This window comes from Mobula birostris, chromosome 11 (genome assembly GCF_030028105.1).
Source record: "Mobula birostris isolate sMobBir1 chromosome 11, sMobBir1.hap1, whole genome shotgun sequence".
Classification (NCBI taxonomy): domain Eukaryota; kingdom Metazoa; phylum Chordata; class Chondrichthyes; order Myliobatiformes; family Myliobatidae; genus Mobula; species Mobula birostris.
The window spans coordinates 96,396,492-96,412,863 of NC_092380.1; the positions used below are offsets into that span (position 1 = coordinate 96,396,492).

Below are 16,372 nucleotides of genomic sequence, written 5' to 3' on the forward strand. Positions count from 1 at the left end.
GGTGCTTGGTAGCAGCATTTAATAATATGGAATCACCCCAGTAATTAAAGCTGACATACAAATCAGTTATAACCTAGTTGAATGTCAGGGTTAGCTAGAGGGCTGAAGACCTGCTTTCATCTTCCTAGGAGATGGGAGAATAGAACTAGACAGACTGTGTGTAGAACATGAGACAGTGACAAAAATATTTTGTAGAAAAGATGTGTGTGGCTGCCTAGAATTTTTTATATTAGAAAGGTTCTAATAGATAGATCTCAAAAGGTATCCATACTGTCTTTTTACAGACATCCTCAAGATTGAAAGACACGTTCTAACCCCCAAAAAAAGTATGTTCTTATGCAATAATTCCAACTAAATGACTGAAAGATCAATTATATATATAAAAGAGGTCATTTAGACAGAAAAGTTTAATTAAGATCAATGTCATTTTGAACTACCACAGAAACGTTAGATATTTATTTACAATGGAAAATACTCAAGTTAAGCCAACAATGCTATTTGGAAAAGATAACTTTATACCACAAATTTTGAAAGGGGTTTGGATTCCATGGTGACGAATGATTAATGTATGAAAGAAGGTGCAACAGCACCCTGGATGCCGAATCCTCTAGATTGGGTGGATTGCCGCCACTTTGTGCCTGACCTGTTGTTTGGCCTCCCTGCGACAAATGGAAAGGGCTTTTCTTAGAGAATTCTTGGCATTGCCATTTGCTACAAAATAAAAGAAAGGATTAATGCAGGTGTTTAAGCTGCAGATGGCCATCTCGACTGAGAAGGCCGCATCTAAGCTGTAGATCAACTGGGTCTGATTGCTCCGGGTGGCTCTCGTGATGATGCAGATATTTCTCATGAGGTGATAGGGCACATACATCAGGCTAAAAATGATCAGGACAGAATACATCAGATGGAAAAGCTTTTTCTTTTGGGTGCTTTGCAGGTTGTGCTTTCTGAGTTCTTTGGTGCAGTTCCAGTAGCAGTAGCAGGTGGACATTAAGGGCAGGAGGAAGCCAGTGACCGTGTTGATTGCTGTGTAGGGCAATGACCTGCGAGTGTCGTAGGAAAAGATGTAGAGGGAGCAAATAGTTTGGTTGCTTGAGCAAGGGAGGCTGAAAGTCATGATGACCAAGGGGACACTGACTATCAAGGCCATTACCCAGATTCCAATGCACACATACAATGATTGCCGCATGGTTAGTAAGAAGAACGAATGCAAAGGATGGACAATGGCTAGGTAGCGGTCCAGGCTGATGCAAGTCATAAAGGAGATACTGGAGTAGAAGCAAGCATGGTATATGCACCTCACCATCTTGCAAATGACACTGCCAAAAACCCAGTGTAGCCTGGCAAAGTGGTAGTGGATGAGGAAGGGCAGGGTCAGCATCCACGTGGTGTCGGCCATTGTTAGGTTGCAGAGAAACAAGGTGCTGCGGTTCCAAGGTCTGGTCTGGCGGATCATAACTAACAGGACCAGACAGTTCAATGTCAGGCCAATGATTAAAACCAGCAGGAACGTCACTGGCACCACGTATACCTGAATGAAGAACAGAGCCTGGTCTTGATCCAAAGAGCACAAAGCAGAATGCCTTCCCTGCAAGAGAGGAATGAAAGACAGGTTGAAATCATAACTCCTCCCCAAAAAAGGTAATGCATTTACCTATAGCTTTTCACCACCTCAACATATCCCAGAGACTTCATAGCTATTTAGGATTTGTAGAGCTGAAATGGCTGTTAGAGTAAGGGGAATGGAGCAGCCAATATGTGCAATCCCAGAGCCAGCAGTGTGCAATGATGGGCAGACGCTGAAGGTTACACATCCAGGGGAGCTTCTGCTAGGGCTGGAAGGTGACTAACATTCTTTGCTAAAATATATAATGCAACATCAGTGACAATAATAACGCACGAGGCAATTCTTGTGAAGCTAACAGGCGCCCAAAATCTGCTGGTGCGCTCCAAACTTTGGAATGCCCACCAGAAATTATAGTTTGTAAATCGTCCACCAGCATGCAAAAAAGGATAGTGTAAAAGAAACCATCGGTATTTTTCGTTCGTGATTTACCCATATTTGAAGAATAACAACGCAGTCTGCATAAATTCAGGGAACACTCGCTTTTCAGTTTATTCGGATTTTCGAGATGGCGGAGCGGGAAACAGGCAATTGAAGAAGCGTAAAAAAGTAAAAGCCAATTGCGAGTGGAAGGCAACTCACATGGCAGACTAGACCTTTCATACTTCGGATTTATTCCTATTAACCGGCAATCGTTAAATATAACAGGCTCATTTTATTTATACCCAGCCTATCGTTGGCCAAAGGACATAACTTTCCCGATATAGTGACCTATTGGAGTTGTACCCAACATTGGCTGCACAAGAGGCATTCTATAAGCCGACCACCATTTAGCGGTATCAAGAAGCCAAGCTTCAGTTCCATTGCACACGATAACCGAAGTCTGTTATCAAATTCTCGCACTTGAATAAAAGCACATTTTTTGTCAAGATTAAACGTCTCTGTTTATATTGTTCGATTTTCACAATTAAGCTTTAAAAAAAGTAATGCCTTGGTAAAATGTCATTATAAGTTACCAATCTCTCCAGTTAAAGAATTATTTGTTCTCTAGAAACCTGGAGAAGAATGCCTTTCGACTCTTGGAATTACGACCATCGATAAAACAACTCAGATTCGCCTTTGCTCACCTCCACATTTGCGACAGTCATAATCCAACGTTACTCTTCTTCCAAGTGAGGAGCTTTGGTCCCAGGCGCTCTCGGTTACTCTGTAAACAGTCAAGATGCTTTTAGCGCTGTTTAATCCTTTTTTCACCAGGTAACTCGGCTATGTGACCACCACAACAACAGTTATTTCATTGTCTAGTTACTTCGTCGCTTTACATGACATTTCCCTTGGCAAACATTGATACTGCTCTTAAAACCATTCAGTTTAGAACATATACAAAAGGAGTGGAAAAATTTCGTCAATAGAAATTAGCGCGAAGTGGGCCAGATTAATTGGTGCATTCAGCAAGAATAAGCACGTTCAAATCCAATCCTAAGTGGACCAAGAAAATGCTATTGACAGGCATAAACTGCGAAATTCCGAGTAATGATGTGTAAAGCTGTGTTTTATTTCATAAGACTATCATGTAACCTTTGGACAGGTACTGAAAGAGGAGATGACCCCCTACGTAAATTCTTGGGACTGAAATGACTTTCCATTTTTATCAGCTTTCTTCTGCCATTTGGACTCCCCAAGTCTGTAGCAAGAGTTTTCAATTGCAGCCTGTTGCTTCCTCTCAGTTCTCCCAGTTTCCATTGGTCTGGTGGTCTGAGGTAAAGAGGTGAGTGGGACAGGATTATCAGACAAGAGTACCCATGGACTTTGAATCTGAGGATACACTTCAGGTGGTAGCTATTACACTCAGTGCCATTGTGTTTGGAAATGTCTGAGCTAACATTTAGGAAAATAACATTAATCATATTATTAATGGTGGTGCACCTGTACACCTGCTCATTAATACAAATATCTAATCAGCCAATCATGTGAAAAGAACACAGTGCATAAAATCATGCAGACACGGTCAAGAGGTTCAGAGGAATGACCATGGACTCGGTGTTAAATTTGGAATCTGATATTTGTAAGGACCAATTTAATAAAGAATCAGTGGTAGCTGTCTCCTTTGATATAGAGAAAGCTTATATGTTATAGAAACAAGGGTTGCTGCTTACACTGGGAAAAGATAGGAATAAGTGGAAGAAAGTACAATTGGATTCAACATTTTTTATGAGCTAGGAAGCTATAAGTTAAGGTTGGAACAAAATTCTCTAAGGAGTATGAGATAGAGAATGGGACTCCACAGGGGAATGTGTGTAGTCCACTCCTTTTTAACAATATGATTAATAATATTTTCTTAAATGTTAGCTCAGAATTTCCAGATGCGAATGATGGAGCACAGCAGAAGAGAGGCAGGAATATAAATTCTATGGTTAGGAAAATGCAGGCAGTGTCACAATGGGGGCGTTGGGAATGGACCCAAATGCAAGGCACAGACACTGAAGTACTAGGAACAGGACAAGGATGCAGGACCTGGGCTAGGATATGGACAAGAAACAGGGAAACAGGACAAGGAACTATGAACTAGGAGCCTGGGCTTGAACCCCGAGCCAGAGACTGGACAAGGACCCAGAACCTGGGTCTTGCCTCGGGCTTGGGCCCCAGAACCAGGCAAGAACATGACATGACTGCAGGACTGGAGGCTGGGGTCTTGAGGCTTGAGGCTTGGTGACAGGCTTGGGGTCTTGAGGCTTGAGGCTTGGAGACAGGCTTGGGGTCTTGAGGCTTGAGGCTTGGGGTCTTGAGGCTTGAGGCTTGGTGACAGGCTTGGGGTCTTGAGGCTTGAGGCTTGGAGACAGGCTTGGGGTCTTGAGGCTTGAGGCTTGGGGTTTGGAGACAGGCTTGGGATCTTTAGGCTTGAGCTTGGAGACAAACTGGGAAATGTACATCAACATAGAGGCGGGACTTATCCTTCGAAAAGCCGGTCTTTAACGCAACACTAACATGAGACTGGACAGTACTTAGGCATAGAGCCGGGACTTATCCTAAGACAAGCCAGGACTCAACTTTATCTCCACACCAAGGTGGGACAGGTCCACCTGTCGGGTAACAGCAGAATGGCCGGATTTACCCAACAGAGCCAAAGACAAGACAAGACAGGTCTCCCCGCAGGGCAACAGCAGAACGGCCTGACTTACCCCATGGAGGCGAGAACAAGACAAGACAGTTCCCCCTGCAGGGCAATGGTAGAATGGCCTGATTTACCCCACAGAGGCAAGGACAAGACAAGACAGATTCCCCCCGCAGGGCAACGGCAGAACGGCCTGACTTACTCCACGGAGGCGAGGACAAGAAGAGACAAACACCGAAGAAGAACAGACAGTTCCATCTTTGCACTGGTGATTGAACTAGACAGCGGTGCAGGCGAGGTATCCAGGCAGAGAGTCAGGTAAGGGGGGAAAAGACAGGGAGGGGAACAGGACAGTCCAGCAGGGAATCCCTGGTTTGTAAAGGTATTTATGTTTCAGCCCCAAAACAAGAATCATGTGCCTACAACAGAAACCAGGGAAAACCAGAAACCCTGGAATAAGGAACTATGGACCAGTCCGTGAACCAGAATATGGACTTCATGGACCGGACCATGACAGGCAGCTACTGATGAAGTAGAGGAATGGGGATGTTGGTGGGGTTTCCTTTTTCTGTTGCAAAGAGTCAAGTTATTTGTTTTTCTAATAGGAACATTACACACACACTCGATCTTAAGTTACATGTTAAATCTCTTTATCAAGAGTCAGTGGTAAAGTTTCTAGGTATGTAAATGGACACAAGGTTAATGTGAATGAAATTCTAAATAAACATAAAAAATCTTAATGTGCTCAGGTGCTTAGTTAGATGCGATTGGGGTATGGGTAGGCAGTCACTTAAACAAATAGATATTGCTTTAATCAGATCTATCCTGACCCAGATCTGGGCCGTACCCTCCAAATATCCGGACCTGCCTCTCGGTTTTTTTTTTGCACTACTTTACTTTCCATTTTTCTATTTTCTATTTATGATCTATAATTTAAATTTTTAATATTTACTATCAATTTGTAATCCAGGGAGTGGGAAGCAGAGAATCAAATATTGCTGTGATGATTGTATGTTCTAGTATCAATTGTTTGGCGACAAAAAAGTATAAAGTATCTTTGATTTTGAATGTGGTGCTTATGAGTCAGTTTCACCAGCAGTTTAAATTCCCTGGATAAAGTTCAAGCTCATATGTTGAGATTATGTTGTGGTACCATTAAATCATCCTCAATTTTGGCATTAGTTGTAGAAATGTGTGAAGTATCTTTACATCTATGTGGGTTACATTTAGTAATGGTTTATTGGGATAATGTAAGAGAACATAAAGTTGGTGATCCAACATTGGCAATAATAGTAGAGAGCTGGAAGCACTGCATTCATAAGGTCTTCAGTTTATAGTGGATAGGAAATGAATGGGTGTTGTTTAATGTGAAATATAGTCCTGGTGTGCCCTGTTCTATTGCTCCTTCATGGTTTTTCCCTTTGCCTATGGTTGATTTAAGCCTTCAAAAAAATTCAAAATGAAGACCGATTGTATATTAGTGGCACGGGAAGTTCAGCAATATATGCAAGGCAGATATGAGGCTTCTTACATATTTACACATCGGTCCTTCAGGTGTTTCTATTTATGTTCCAAAGTTAAGAAAAGAATATACGACAAAGTATCAAATATTCATGTCTGAGATAGTTGCTATCATTTTAGGTTAGTATGGGTCAAGGAAGTACACTCTGATTATGTACTTCTGTCATCTGATTCATTCTTGGTTTTGACATACAGTATATTTTATATTATACAGTATGTTACAGTAAATAGGCATTTCAAATTGTAGGGCAGACATTCTTCTTGGAATTGGACAACATCTGTTCAGGCTACAGGGTTCAGGCTTGTGTATGCATTTCTTATGGGTCCCTGCCCATTTTGGGGTGGCAAACATTCTAGCCAAGCGTTCACTTAAAATTAAGGGTATATATATATGTAGTGCATAAAGTGGAGGCTAAAGCCATAATTAAAAAGGTCTATTCAATCACTGTGGCAAAAAAAGTTGGGATAAGAAAAAGAAAGGATGGCATTTATATAAAATCCAGAGAATGGTGGGAACTTAACTGGGCAAAGGGGATAAATAGAGGGGAGGAGTTATACTTACACTTTATGTATTGGACATACTAAGTCGAATAATTCCTTGTTCGGAATTAATATGATCTCTATATTTCTATAGTACTACAAAACTGTGTACTAGTTCTTAATAGTTATTGATGGAAGATAACGTGTTCTTTTGATTGACAGTATCTCAGAACACAGCAGCCACTTCATTAAATACAAGTTCTTTGGAATACTATGCCATTTAATTAGAGCATGAGACTGTTGCCGAACATCTTCTAACTAGCGTCAGTCGTATATATGTCGTGAGGCTGTTAGACACTACACCGTGCTTAAAATGAACAGTTTTAAAATAACGTCACTTGCGTGCTTATGTTTAAAAAGCAACGATTTTGTCACAGATTGTTAGCAAGTAATAAAAAGTACGACAATTCAGAACTGTTGTTTTCTCACTGTGGCTTCAAGCATTCCGGCTTGCAGATGCCAAAAAAGTCCGGGAGTAAAGGTGAACCGATTTCATGTTTACTACTTCAATAAGTTAGGATAAGAAGAATTTGAAGGTATCAACAATCATTTTGAATGTTACAATTAACATGAAGATTTGGAGGATGCAATTGTCGGAAGTACTATTTGAAGGCAGTCTGCTTGGTGTCTATGTCGTTTTTGTTCACTTACAGTTGATTGAAAGAGCGTGGCATTCTCCATTGATAAATATTAGGGTTTTATTGTACAGTAGAAGTATTAATGGGGTTCTAATTGAATCTGTATTGCATTTAAATACATAATTTGGTACTCAGTTAAATGGTATTTTGTCTTTTTTGTACCTTTTTAACTAACTATTTCCATGAAACTTCGGCTAATTGAGGCAGTCGCTTCGAAATGTAACTGTCTCTGATGCGTCCCAATGAACCAAATTCTACTGTGTGTATATAAGAATAAAAATAGTTTGAGTTCACAAGAGTCAGATTGTTTGAACAAAATGTACTACTTGTTATGCAGTCCTGTAATTTCATCTTATGAACTCACTATTTTTATTGTTTACTAAGCAATAGCAATTTCACTTTTTGTTTTATTTTTCTGCTTATCTGCGTGATGATTCTCACAACATCACAACAATGACTACAGCTAATAGAGTACGTCATGACTGTAAAGCAACCTTAGTGTTATTAATACACTGGATAACCAGATCTTACTTTTGCAGATGCTTTAATTAATAAATAGAAGATTGACAGGACCATTTCCAGTTTTCTACAGTAAGTGGTATTGCAATAGGAGACATAATTGCTTTGATTTTTCAACTGTATTTAATGGCAGTAACTTTGGGACTTTGATGCACATATAGTTAAAAGCAAATATCTTAAATTTTACAATATTAGGTGCTATACATTCCAGCTTTGAGAAGTAATTTTTGCTGAGATTCCCCAGCATTTGTGCTGGGAGAATCTCCGCTTGACTTTAGTGCCTGGCGTGCTAGAATGAAGACATTTATAAGGATTTTTTGCCAGCAGATTAGGACCAAGTTATGGAAAGAGGCTAGGCAGGTTGAATCATTTTTATTAGCGCGTAGGGGAATAAGTGGTAATCTTATGGAGGGTTTTAAAAGTTTGAGGGTCAAAGATAGGATGAATGCACACACGAACACACGAGGAAATTTGCAGATGCTGGAACTTCAAGCGACACACATAAAAGTTGCTGGTGAACACAGCAGGCCAGGCAGCATCTCTAGTTAGAGTTATAGTCAACGTTTTGGGCCGAGACCCTTCGTCAGGACTAACTGAAAGAAAAGCTAGTAAGAAATTTGAAAGTAGGAGGAGGAGGGGGAGGGGGAGATCCAAAATGATAGGAGAAGACAGGAGGGGGGAGGGATGGAGCCAAGAGCTGGACAGGTGATTGGCAAAAGGGATATGAGAGGATCATGGGACAGGAGGCCTAGGGAGAAAGAAAGGGGGAGGGGGGAACTCAGAGGATGGGCAAGGGGTATAGTGAGAGGGACAGAGGGAGAAAAAGGAGAGAGAGAAAAAGAATGTGTGTATATAAATAAATAAATAACGGCTGGGGTATGAGGGGGAGGTAGGGCATTAGTGAAAGTTTGAGAAGTCAATGTTCATGCCATCAGGTTGGAGGCTACCCAGACGGAATATAAGGTGCTGTTCCTCCAACCTGAGAGTGGCTTCATCTTTACAGTAGAGGAGGCCGTGGATAGACATATCAGAATGGGAATGGGACGTGGAATTAAAATGTGTGGCCACTGGGAGATCCTGCTTTCTCTGGCGGACAGAGCATTGGTGTTCAGCGAAACGATCTCCCGCCAATATATAGAAGGCCACATCGGGAGCACCGGACACAGTATATCACCCCAGCCGACTCACAGGTGAAGTGTCGCCTCACCTGGAAGGTATGTCTGGGTCCCTGAATGGTAGTGAGGGAGGAAGCGTAATGGCATGTGTAGCACTTGTTCCACTTACAAGGATAAGTGCCAGAAGGGAGATCGGTGGGGAGGGATGGGGGGAACGAATGGACAAGGGAATCTCGTAGGAAGCGATCCCTGTGGAAAGCAGAGGGGGGGGAGGGAAAGATGTGCTTAGTGGTGGGATCCCGTTGGAGGTGGCGGAAGTTACGGAGAATTATATGTTGGACCTGGAGGCTGGTGGGGTGGTAGGTGAGGACAAGGGGAACCTTATTCCTAGTGGGGTGGTGGGAGGATGGAGTGAGAGCAGATGTGCGTGAAATGGGGGAGACGTGTTTGAGAGCAGAGTTGATGGTGGAGGAAGGGAAGCCCCTTTCTTTAAAACAGGAGGACATCTCCTTCGTCCTGGAATGAAAAGCCTCATCCTGAGGGCAGATGCGGCGGATACAGAGGAATTGCGAGAAGGGGATAGCATTTTTGCAAGAGACAGGGTGGGAAGAGGAATAGTTCAGATAGCTGTGAGAGTCAGTAGGCTTATGGTAGACATCAGTAGATAAGCTGTCTCCAGAGATAGAGACAGAAAGATCTAGAAAGGAGAGGGAGGTGTCGGAAATGGACCAGGAATGAATGCACAGTCTTTATACAGGGCTGGAGAAACAAGGACTAGAGGGAATAAGTATATGGAGATATTTAATAGGAATCTGAGGGGTAAATCTTCACCCAGAGGGTGGTTCTGTGGAAGTTGCCGTAAGGCAGGGATGGACTGCAGATAGAGTGCAGACAGCCCAGGCAAGAAAGGCTCTTAAGAGCATAGCGACCCTTGGCACAGCAAGAGTCTGGAGATGAGATAAGCAATCCAAGACAGACACAGCAACCCAGGGACAATTGTTTTACTGACTTCCAAGTACATTGTCAGCTTGTTGCTTCTATTGACTTTTAACACCTGTATGTGAATGGGGATTGTTCTTGCAACAAACATACATAGTTTACCAACACTCACACCACGTTGGAGGAACTCAGCAGGTCGGGCAGCATCCATGGAAACAATCAGTCAACGTTTTGGGCCGGAACCCTTTGTCAGGACTGAAGAAGGAAGGGGCAGAGGCTCTATAAAGAAGGTGGAGGGAGGGTGCCAAATGGTCAATATCTGTAACTGATAAGTCAATGGTGTATAAAATAGCATTTTTCTGTCCTGGCTCCAGAACAATGTTGCTACGGGCCATGCTGTTCTCCTTGTGTAGACACTGCTGAACCATGTCTATGCCCACCTGGACAAGCTAGCGAACACTGTGAGGGTCATGTTTTTTGATTTCTCCAGTGCGTTCAACACCATCCACCCTGCTCTGCTGGGGGAGAAGCTGACAGAGATGCAGATAGATGGTTCCCTGGTGTCATGGATTCTTGATTACCTGACTGGCAGACCACAGTACGTGTGCTTGCAACTCTGTGTGTCCGACAGAGTGATCAGCAGCACTGGGGCTCCACAGGGGACTGTCTTGTCTCCCTTTCTCTTCACCATTTACACCTCGGACTTCATCTACTGCACAGAGTCTTGTCATCTTCAGAAGTTTTCTGATGACTCTGCCATAGTTGGATGCATCAGCAAGGGAGATGAGGCTGAGTACAGGGCTACGGTAGGAAACTTTGTCACATGGTGTGAGCAGAATTGTCTGCAGCTTAATGGGAAAAAGACTAAGGAGCTGGTGGTAGACCTGAGGAGAGCTAAGGTACCGGTGACCCCTGTTTCCATCCAGGGGGTCAGTGTGGACATGGTGGAGGATTACAAATACCTGGGGATACGAATTGACAATAAACTGGACTGGTCAAAGAACACTGAGGCTGTCTACAAGAAGGGTCAGAGCCGTCTCTATTTCCTGAGGAGACTGAGGTCCTTTAACATCTGCCGGACGGTGCTGAGGATGTTCTACGAGTCTGTGGTGGCCAGTGCTATCATGTTTGCTGTTGTGTGCTGGGGCAGCAGGCTGAGGGTAGCAGACACCAACAGAATCAACAATCTCATTCGTAAGTCCAGTGACGTTGTGGGGATGGAACTGGACTCTCTCACAGTGGTGTCTGAAAAGAGGATGCTGTCTAAGTTGCATGCCATCTTGGTCAATGTCTCCCATCCACTACATAATGTACTGGGTGGGCACAGGAGTACATTCAGACAGAGACTCATTCCACCGAGATGCAACACAGAGCGTCATAGGAAGTCATTTCTGCCTGTGGCCATCAAACTTTACAACTCCTCCCTTGGAGGGTCAGACACCCTGAGCCAATAGGCTGGTCCTGGACTTACTTCAAAATTTATTGGCATAATTTATATATTACTATTTAACTATTTATGGTTCTATTACTATTTATTATTTGATGGTGCAACTGTAATGAAAACCAATTTCCCCCGGGATCAATAAAGTATGACTATGACTATGACTATAAGTAAATTGAGTTGTAAGTGTGTGTGTGTTCTGGGTCCAGTTTAATTATTGGCAATGACTATTTGTATATGATGTACGCTGCCAGAGGACTTGGTTGATACAAATATATTGACAATATTTAAAATATACTTAGGGAGGTACATGAATAGGAGAGATGTAGAGGGATATGGGTCAAACCTAAGCTTAGATGGGTGTCTTGGTTGACATGGATGATTTGGACTAAGGAGTCTGCTTCTGTGCTCTAGGAGTCTATGACTCGTGTTAACCTTTCTATCAGTTTCTTTGGTATTTGGACGGTTGCAGCTAACACAGGAATAGGGAAAATTCTGTTTCATTTGAAATAAATACTGCAATTTAGTTTAACTTTTAAAATTATTTATTTGTGTTTTTTTAAGCGTTCAGCCTGAGTACATAGGTTTTAAATTTTACATTGTGAAAGTTTTTTAAAAAAAATAGGAACATGGAAGACAGGGTTATGGAGGGCTATGGTCTGGGTGCAGGTCAATGGAAGTAAGCAGTTTAAATAGTTTGGCATGGACTAGATGGGCTGAATGGCCTGCTTCTGTGCTGTACTTTTTTATGACTCCATTTCTTTCATTCAGAAAGATTTAGAGTTCCAAATAGCTTTGACAGGTGGCAGTACTGAAGTAGATCTTTCCCAGACATCAAAGATTTCAGAAGCATATCAGGGACAGAGTTTCTCCAATGGGATGATGAAGGATTTGCCCAAACTGAGGCCTTGCTGCTGGATTCAGGACACTTCAGACTAGCAAGATAAATACTGTGCCTCTTGAACAGATACAGCCATTGAGTTACAGAGTACTACGGCACAGCAACAGACCCTTCAGCCCATCTAGTCCATGGCAAACCGATTTTCTACCATATTCCATCTCTCAGCAAACAGACCAGATCTCCCAAACCACTTCCATCCTTGTACCTATCCAAACTTTTCTTAAGTGTCACAATTGAACATCCACCACTTCTGCAGGCAGTTTATTCCATACTTGCACCATCCTCTGAGTGAAGAAGTTTCTCCTTAGAATTCTCTAACACTCAAAATGTTGTATATCTCCATAAGATATCCCATCAATCTCTTGCGCTCAAGGGAATAGAGTCCTAGCTTATTCAACTTTTCCCTATAATTCTGGTCCTCAAGTCCCGGCAGCATCTTTTAAAATTTCTCTGGACTCTTTCAAAGTTATTGATATCTTTCTTGTAGGTAGGTGAGCAGAACTGCACACGATACTCTGAATTCAATCTCATCAAGTGTAATGCACAACTTCAACATAACATCCCAACTCTACTTAATGCCCTGATTTATAAAGGCTAACATGCCAAAAACTCTCTCCATACTCTATCAAGCTGTGATGCTACATTCAAGGAATTATCGACCTGTATTCCAAGGTTCCTTTATTCTACTACGCACCTTGGGGCCATTAGCTCTTCATGCTTTTGGAATCCAAATGTTCTTTGGAAGTCAAGAATGAGGCATAACTTATTTTTTTGCTTACAGCCATTTTATTAGATGTTACAAGAGCAAAGAAATAGAAAAACACCAAGTGTCCGGATTTCTTAGCCCAAAGAACAATTATTTTGTTATTATATCCTGCTAAGTGAAAATGATGCATGTGGCTTCTGGACTCTTGTAGAATTAACAATTATGCATATATTATGCTTCTTATTTTAAAGCATGACATTTTTAGCGGTACGTTATTGCTATAATTAAATGCCAAATGTTTACAGTTATCTAATTTCATTTAAATTACTGCCCATGAACCAACTTTTATCAGATTAATTCTGGAGAATATTTAGAGTAATTGATTAGGTTAAGGATAAATAGAATGACATATACAAAGTGCTCGAGGAATTCAGCATGTCAGGCAACATCTAGGAGGGGAATAAACAGCTGATGTTTAGGGTCAAGAATCCTCTTTGGAACTGGAAAGGAAGGAAACAAGAATAAGATTGGGGGTGGGGGAATGAGTACAAGCTGACAGGTGATAGGTGAAACCAGGAGTACGGTGGGTGGGTGGAAGAAGGGGTATGAAGTGAGAAGCTGGGAGGTGATGGATGGAAGGGGTAAATGTTGCAACAAATGAGGTGGACCCAAGTGCAGGACATAGGCACAGGGATTTAGTTAGGATTCAGACATGAACGGCAAATGGGAGGGAGATCAGGAAGGCAGGAGACAGGCAGAATTATCTTGACACAGAGCGTAGAAAAGGAAACGGCAGACAAAACTCTTCTTAGCACAGAGAGATGCAGTTATGCAGGCAAACCTCGGTGCTGAAGCAAAATTTTAGGACACTTATCTTGATGCGGAGAGGCTGGGTTTCACTGGTAAACCTCAGAACTGGAGTAGAAAACGATCTTGACTCAAAGAGACTGAGTTTCACATGTAATTCTTGGTACTGGAGCAAAACTTAGAACACACAGTCCTAAGCGGCCGGGAAACGTCAATTACCACACAGGCAAAACCAATGATCTGGCAACTAGTGGTTGTAAAGCTGGGATTCTTATGCTGCAGGTCTTGATGGAAACCAGGTGTGACATCATCAAAGAGAATTAGGAGCAAATAGGGAATTAATGATCGGGGCCGTGACAGTAAAGGGCTGAAAAAGAAGAAATCTGACAGGAGCGGAGAGTGAACCATAGAAGAAAGGGAGAGAGGAGGGATAAACAGACCTTATAGTCAAAATAGTAATGATGTTATTGGCTTTTATCTTTAATGGTAATACAGATATTAATAATCATGAGGGTAATGACTTTTAAAACTCAGACTCCTTTTCTGAACTCAAAGAAACAAAAATATACATTCTAAAAGCAATTAAGATGTAATTTCTGTTTTAATTTGCCAGTAAAATAGCCAATATTCCATAATATAATTGGCAAATGGTTTTAGATTTCCAGAATGACACCTGGATTAACACAGAACAGCATGGGCCTTTCAACTAACAATGTTGTGCTGACATTTAAAATGATTAAAAAGATTATTTCTGGTAAATCCAGATTTAGAGATTTAATCAAACTACCCCGAGAGGAACTGAACAAAATTCAGAAAGAAAGTACATAGCAAGCATCTATCTTTTATTGCTTGGACTATGGATAGACCAGTGCCCTATCATTAAAATTAACAGGAACGCAGAGAGCAAGTGTGGGCATATTGCTCAGTTTGGATCCTAATGAACCCCTGTGCTGCTCGATCTGTACTATTTACAAATATATTATGGTGATAGACGTCACTATAAGAGGTAGATGACATGGGAAGGAGTAAAAATCAGATAACATAATATATCAATTAAGAACTGACATGGAAGGCCTACAACTAATGCTGATGAAAATATAGGGGTGCATTTATGGAAGGGAATAGGATTATAATCATCATTATCAGCATTTACATGAGGTGCTGCATTTATCAGTAGTCTTCCATTGTAACCGGTCCTTACTGTACTGTGCAATCACAAGCAAAACAACTTGACTTGAATCCAGGGTTGTTGCCAGGTAACTATAAGAGAGAGACAGGAGGAGCATTCACAATATTATCATTAAAGATTACGGGGAACATTTTTCAGCATTTACACCCTGTCATTAAGGTTGCTCAGAAGAATCAGTTTCTCTCTCCCTAGGTTTTTGGATGTGAGCTGTGACAGAGTAGTAAGGAGATACAGAATGAAAACAGGCTGTTTGGCCTACTAATTTCTTGCATCTATCGGGCAGCTATTTTTACACCAACCCCTACTCCAACCATTTTGTCTTGTAGTTGTAACCTGCAAAACAACGAAGCAAGTGCTTGAAAGGAGGATTAGTTCTGAGCAACTTTTTTTAACAAGCTTAGACATGGTAGGGGCCAAAAAGACCTCATACATTGTAAATATTCTCTGTGGAATATTTTATTTTATTTAGAGATAGAGCACAGAACAGGCCCCTCTGGTCCCAACTAGCCATGTCACTCAGCAACCCACCTATATTAACCCTGGCCTAATCATAGGACAATTTACAATGGCCAATTAACCTAGTAGACCCGGCTGGTGACGTAGTGGAATCAGTGCCGGACTTTGGGACGAAAGGTCCTAAGTTCAAATCCAGCCGGCACCCCTGCACGCTTTCCATCCGTGCTGGGTTATGAGCTGGTGATCTCTTTGGAAACTCACCCGGCAGAAGGCAATGGCAAACCACTGCTGTAACTTGCCTCGTACGCCTTTCCCCACTGCGTCAGAGAGGCGTGGAGGGAAATCATCTGCTAACTGGAGAAACTCCGGATGCGACACACCTTTCCTTAATTAAACTAGTAACTGAAATGTCTTTGGAATGTGGGAGGAAATCGGAGCACTAACAGGAAACCTGTTAAGAAAAACTATAACAACTCATTTTCTGTACTCGAGACACAGAACATGAAAAAGCATGGTAACAGTCACCATGTCAGACCAGCTTCTTAAAGTGAACCCCAACTCAATGTCAGTAGTTGAGAATTATGTACGTTTCCACCAATTACACTAACCTACAAAGCCACGTGTTCACGGCGAGGCTGTACAAACTCCTTACAGACTGCGGCAGAGATGAACTCTGAACTCTAACCTGAGCTGTAACAGCATCGAGCTAACCGCATTGCTAACATGGTGCCCCAAAACTGATGTTCGAAAAAACATGGTCCCTAATTAAATTTTGTGAAAATGTGCTAGTCTCATCAACCTTGACTTGCATCTGTACTTACGTTGATCAAAGTTGCTCATTGCATATTCGCTTAAGAAAATGATTCCCGAATGGACTTCCGGTTGGCAGCCACATGGAGTAGTCGTAGAGAACTGGCGCTCCAT

At 42.0% G+C, this 16,372-nt stretch overlaps 1 protein-coding gene across 1 annotated transcript; it reads right to left on the reverse strand.

Annotated features, from left to right (window-relative positions):
- Window positions 1–607: 607 nt before the first annotated feature.
- Window positions 608–16,372, reverse strand: LOC140204690 (P2Y purinoceptor 1-like). Its single transcript, XM_072271380.1, has 3 exons — window positions 16,270–16,372; window positions 2,351–2,466; window positions 608–1,588 (listed from the first exon to the last, which is right to left on the reverse strand). Exons 1-3 carry the CDS (start codon window positions 16,370–16,372, stop codon window positions 608–610), a joined length of 1,200 nt encoding a protein of 399 aa, XP_072127481.1.

Excerpts from the sequence above, each read along its gene's own strand:
- LOC140204690 (XM_072271380.1), bottom strand. The coding sequence starts at position 16,372 with ATGGAGCGCCAGTTCTCTACGACTACTCCATGTGGCTGCCAACCGGAA. Across the intron at positions 2,467-16,269 it reads AATGAGCAACTTTGATCAAC|TGCGAGAATTTGATAACAGA; the intron begins GTAAGTACAGAT and ends CTTTTATTCAAG. Across the intron at positions 1,589-2,350 it reads TCTTGTGCAGCCAATGTTGG|GGAAGGCATTCTGCTTTGTG; the intron begins GTACAACTCCAA and ends CCTCTCTTGCAG.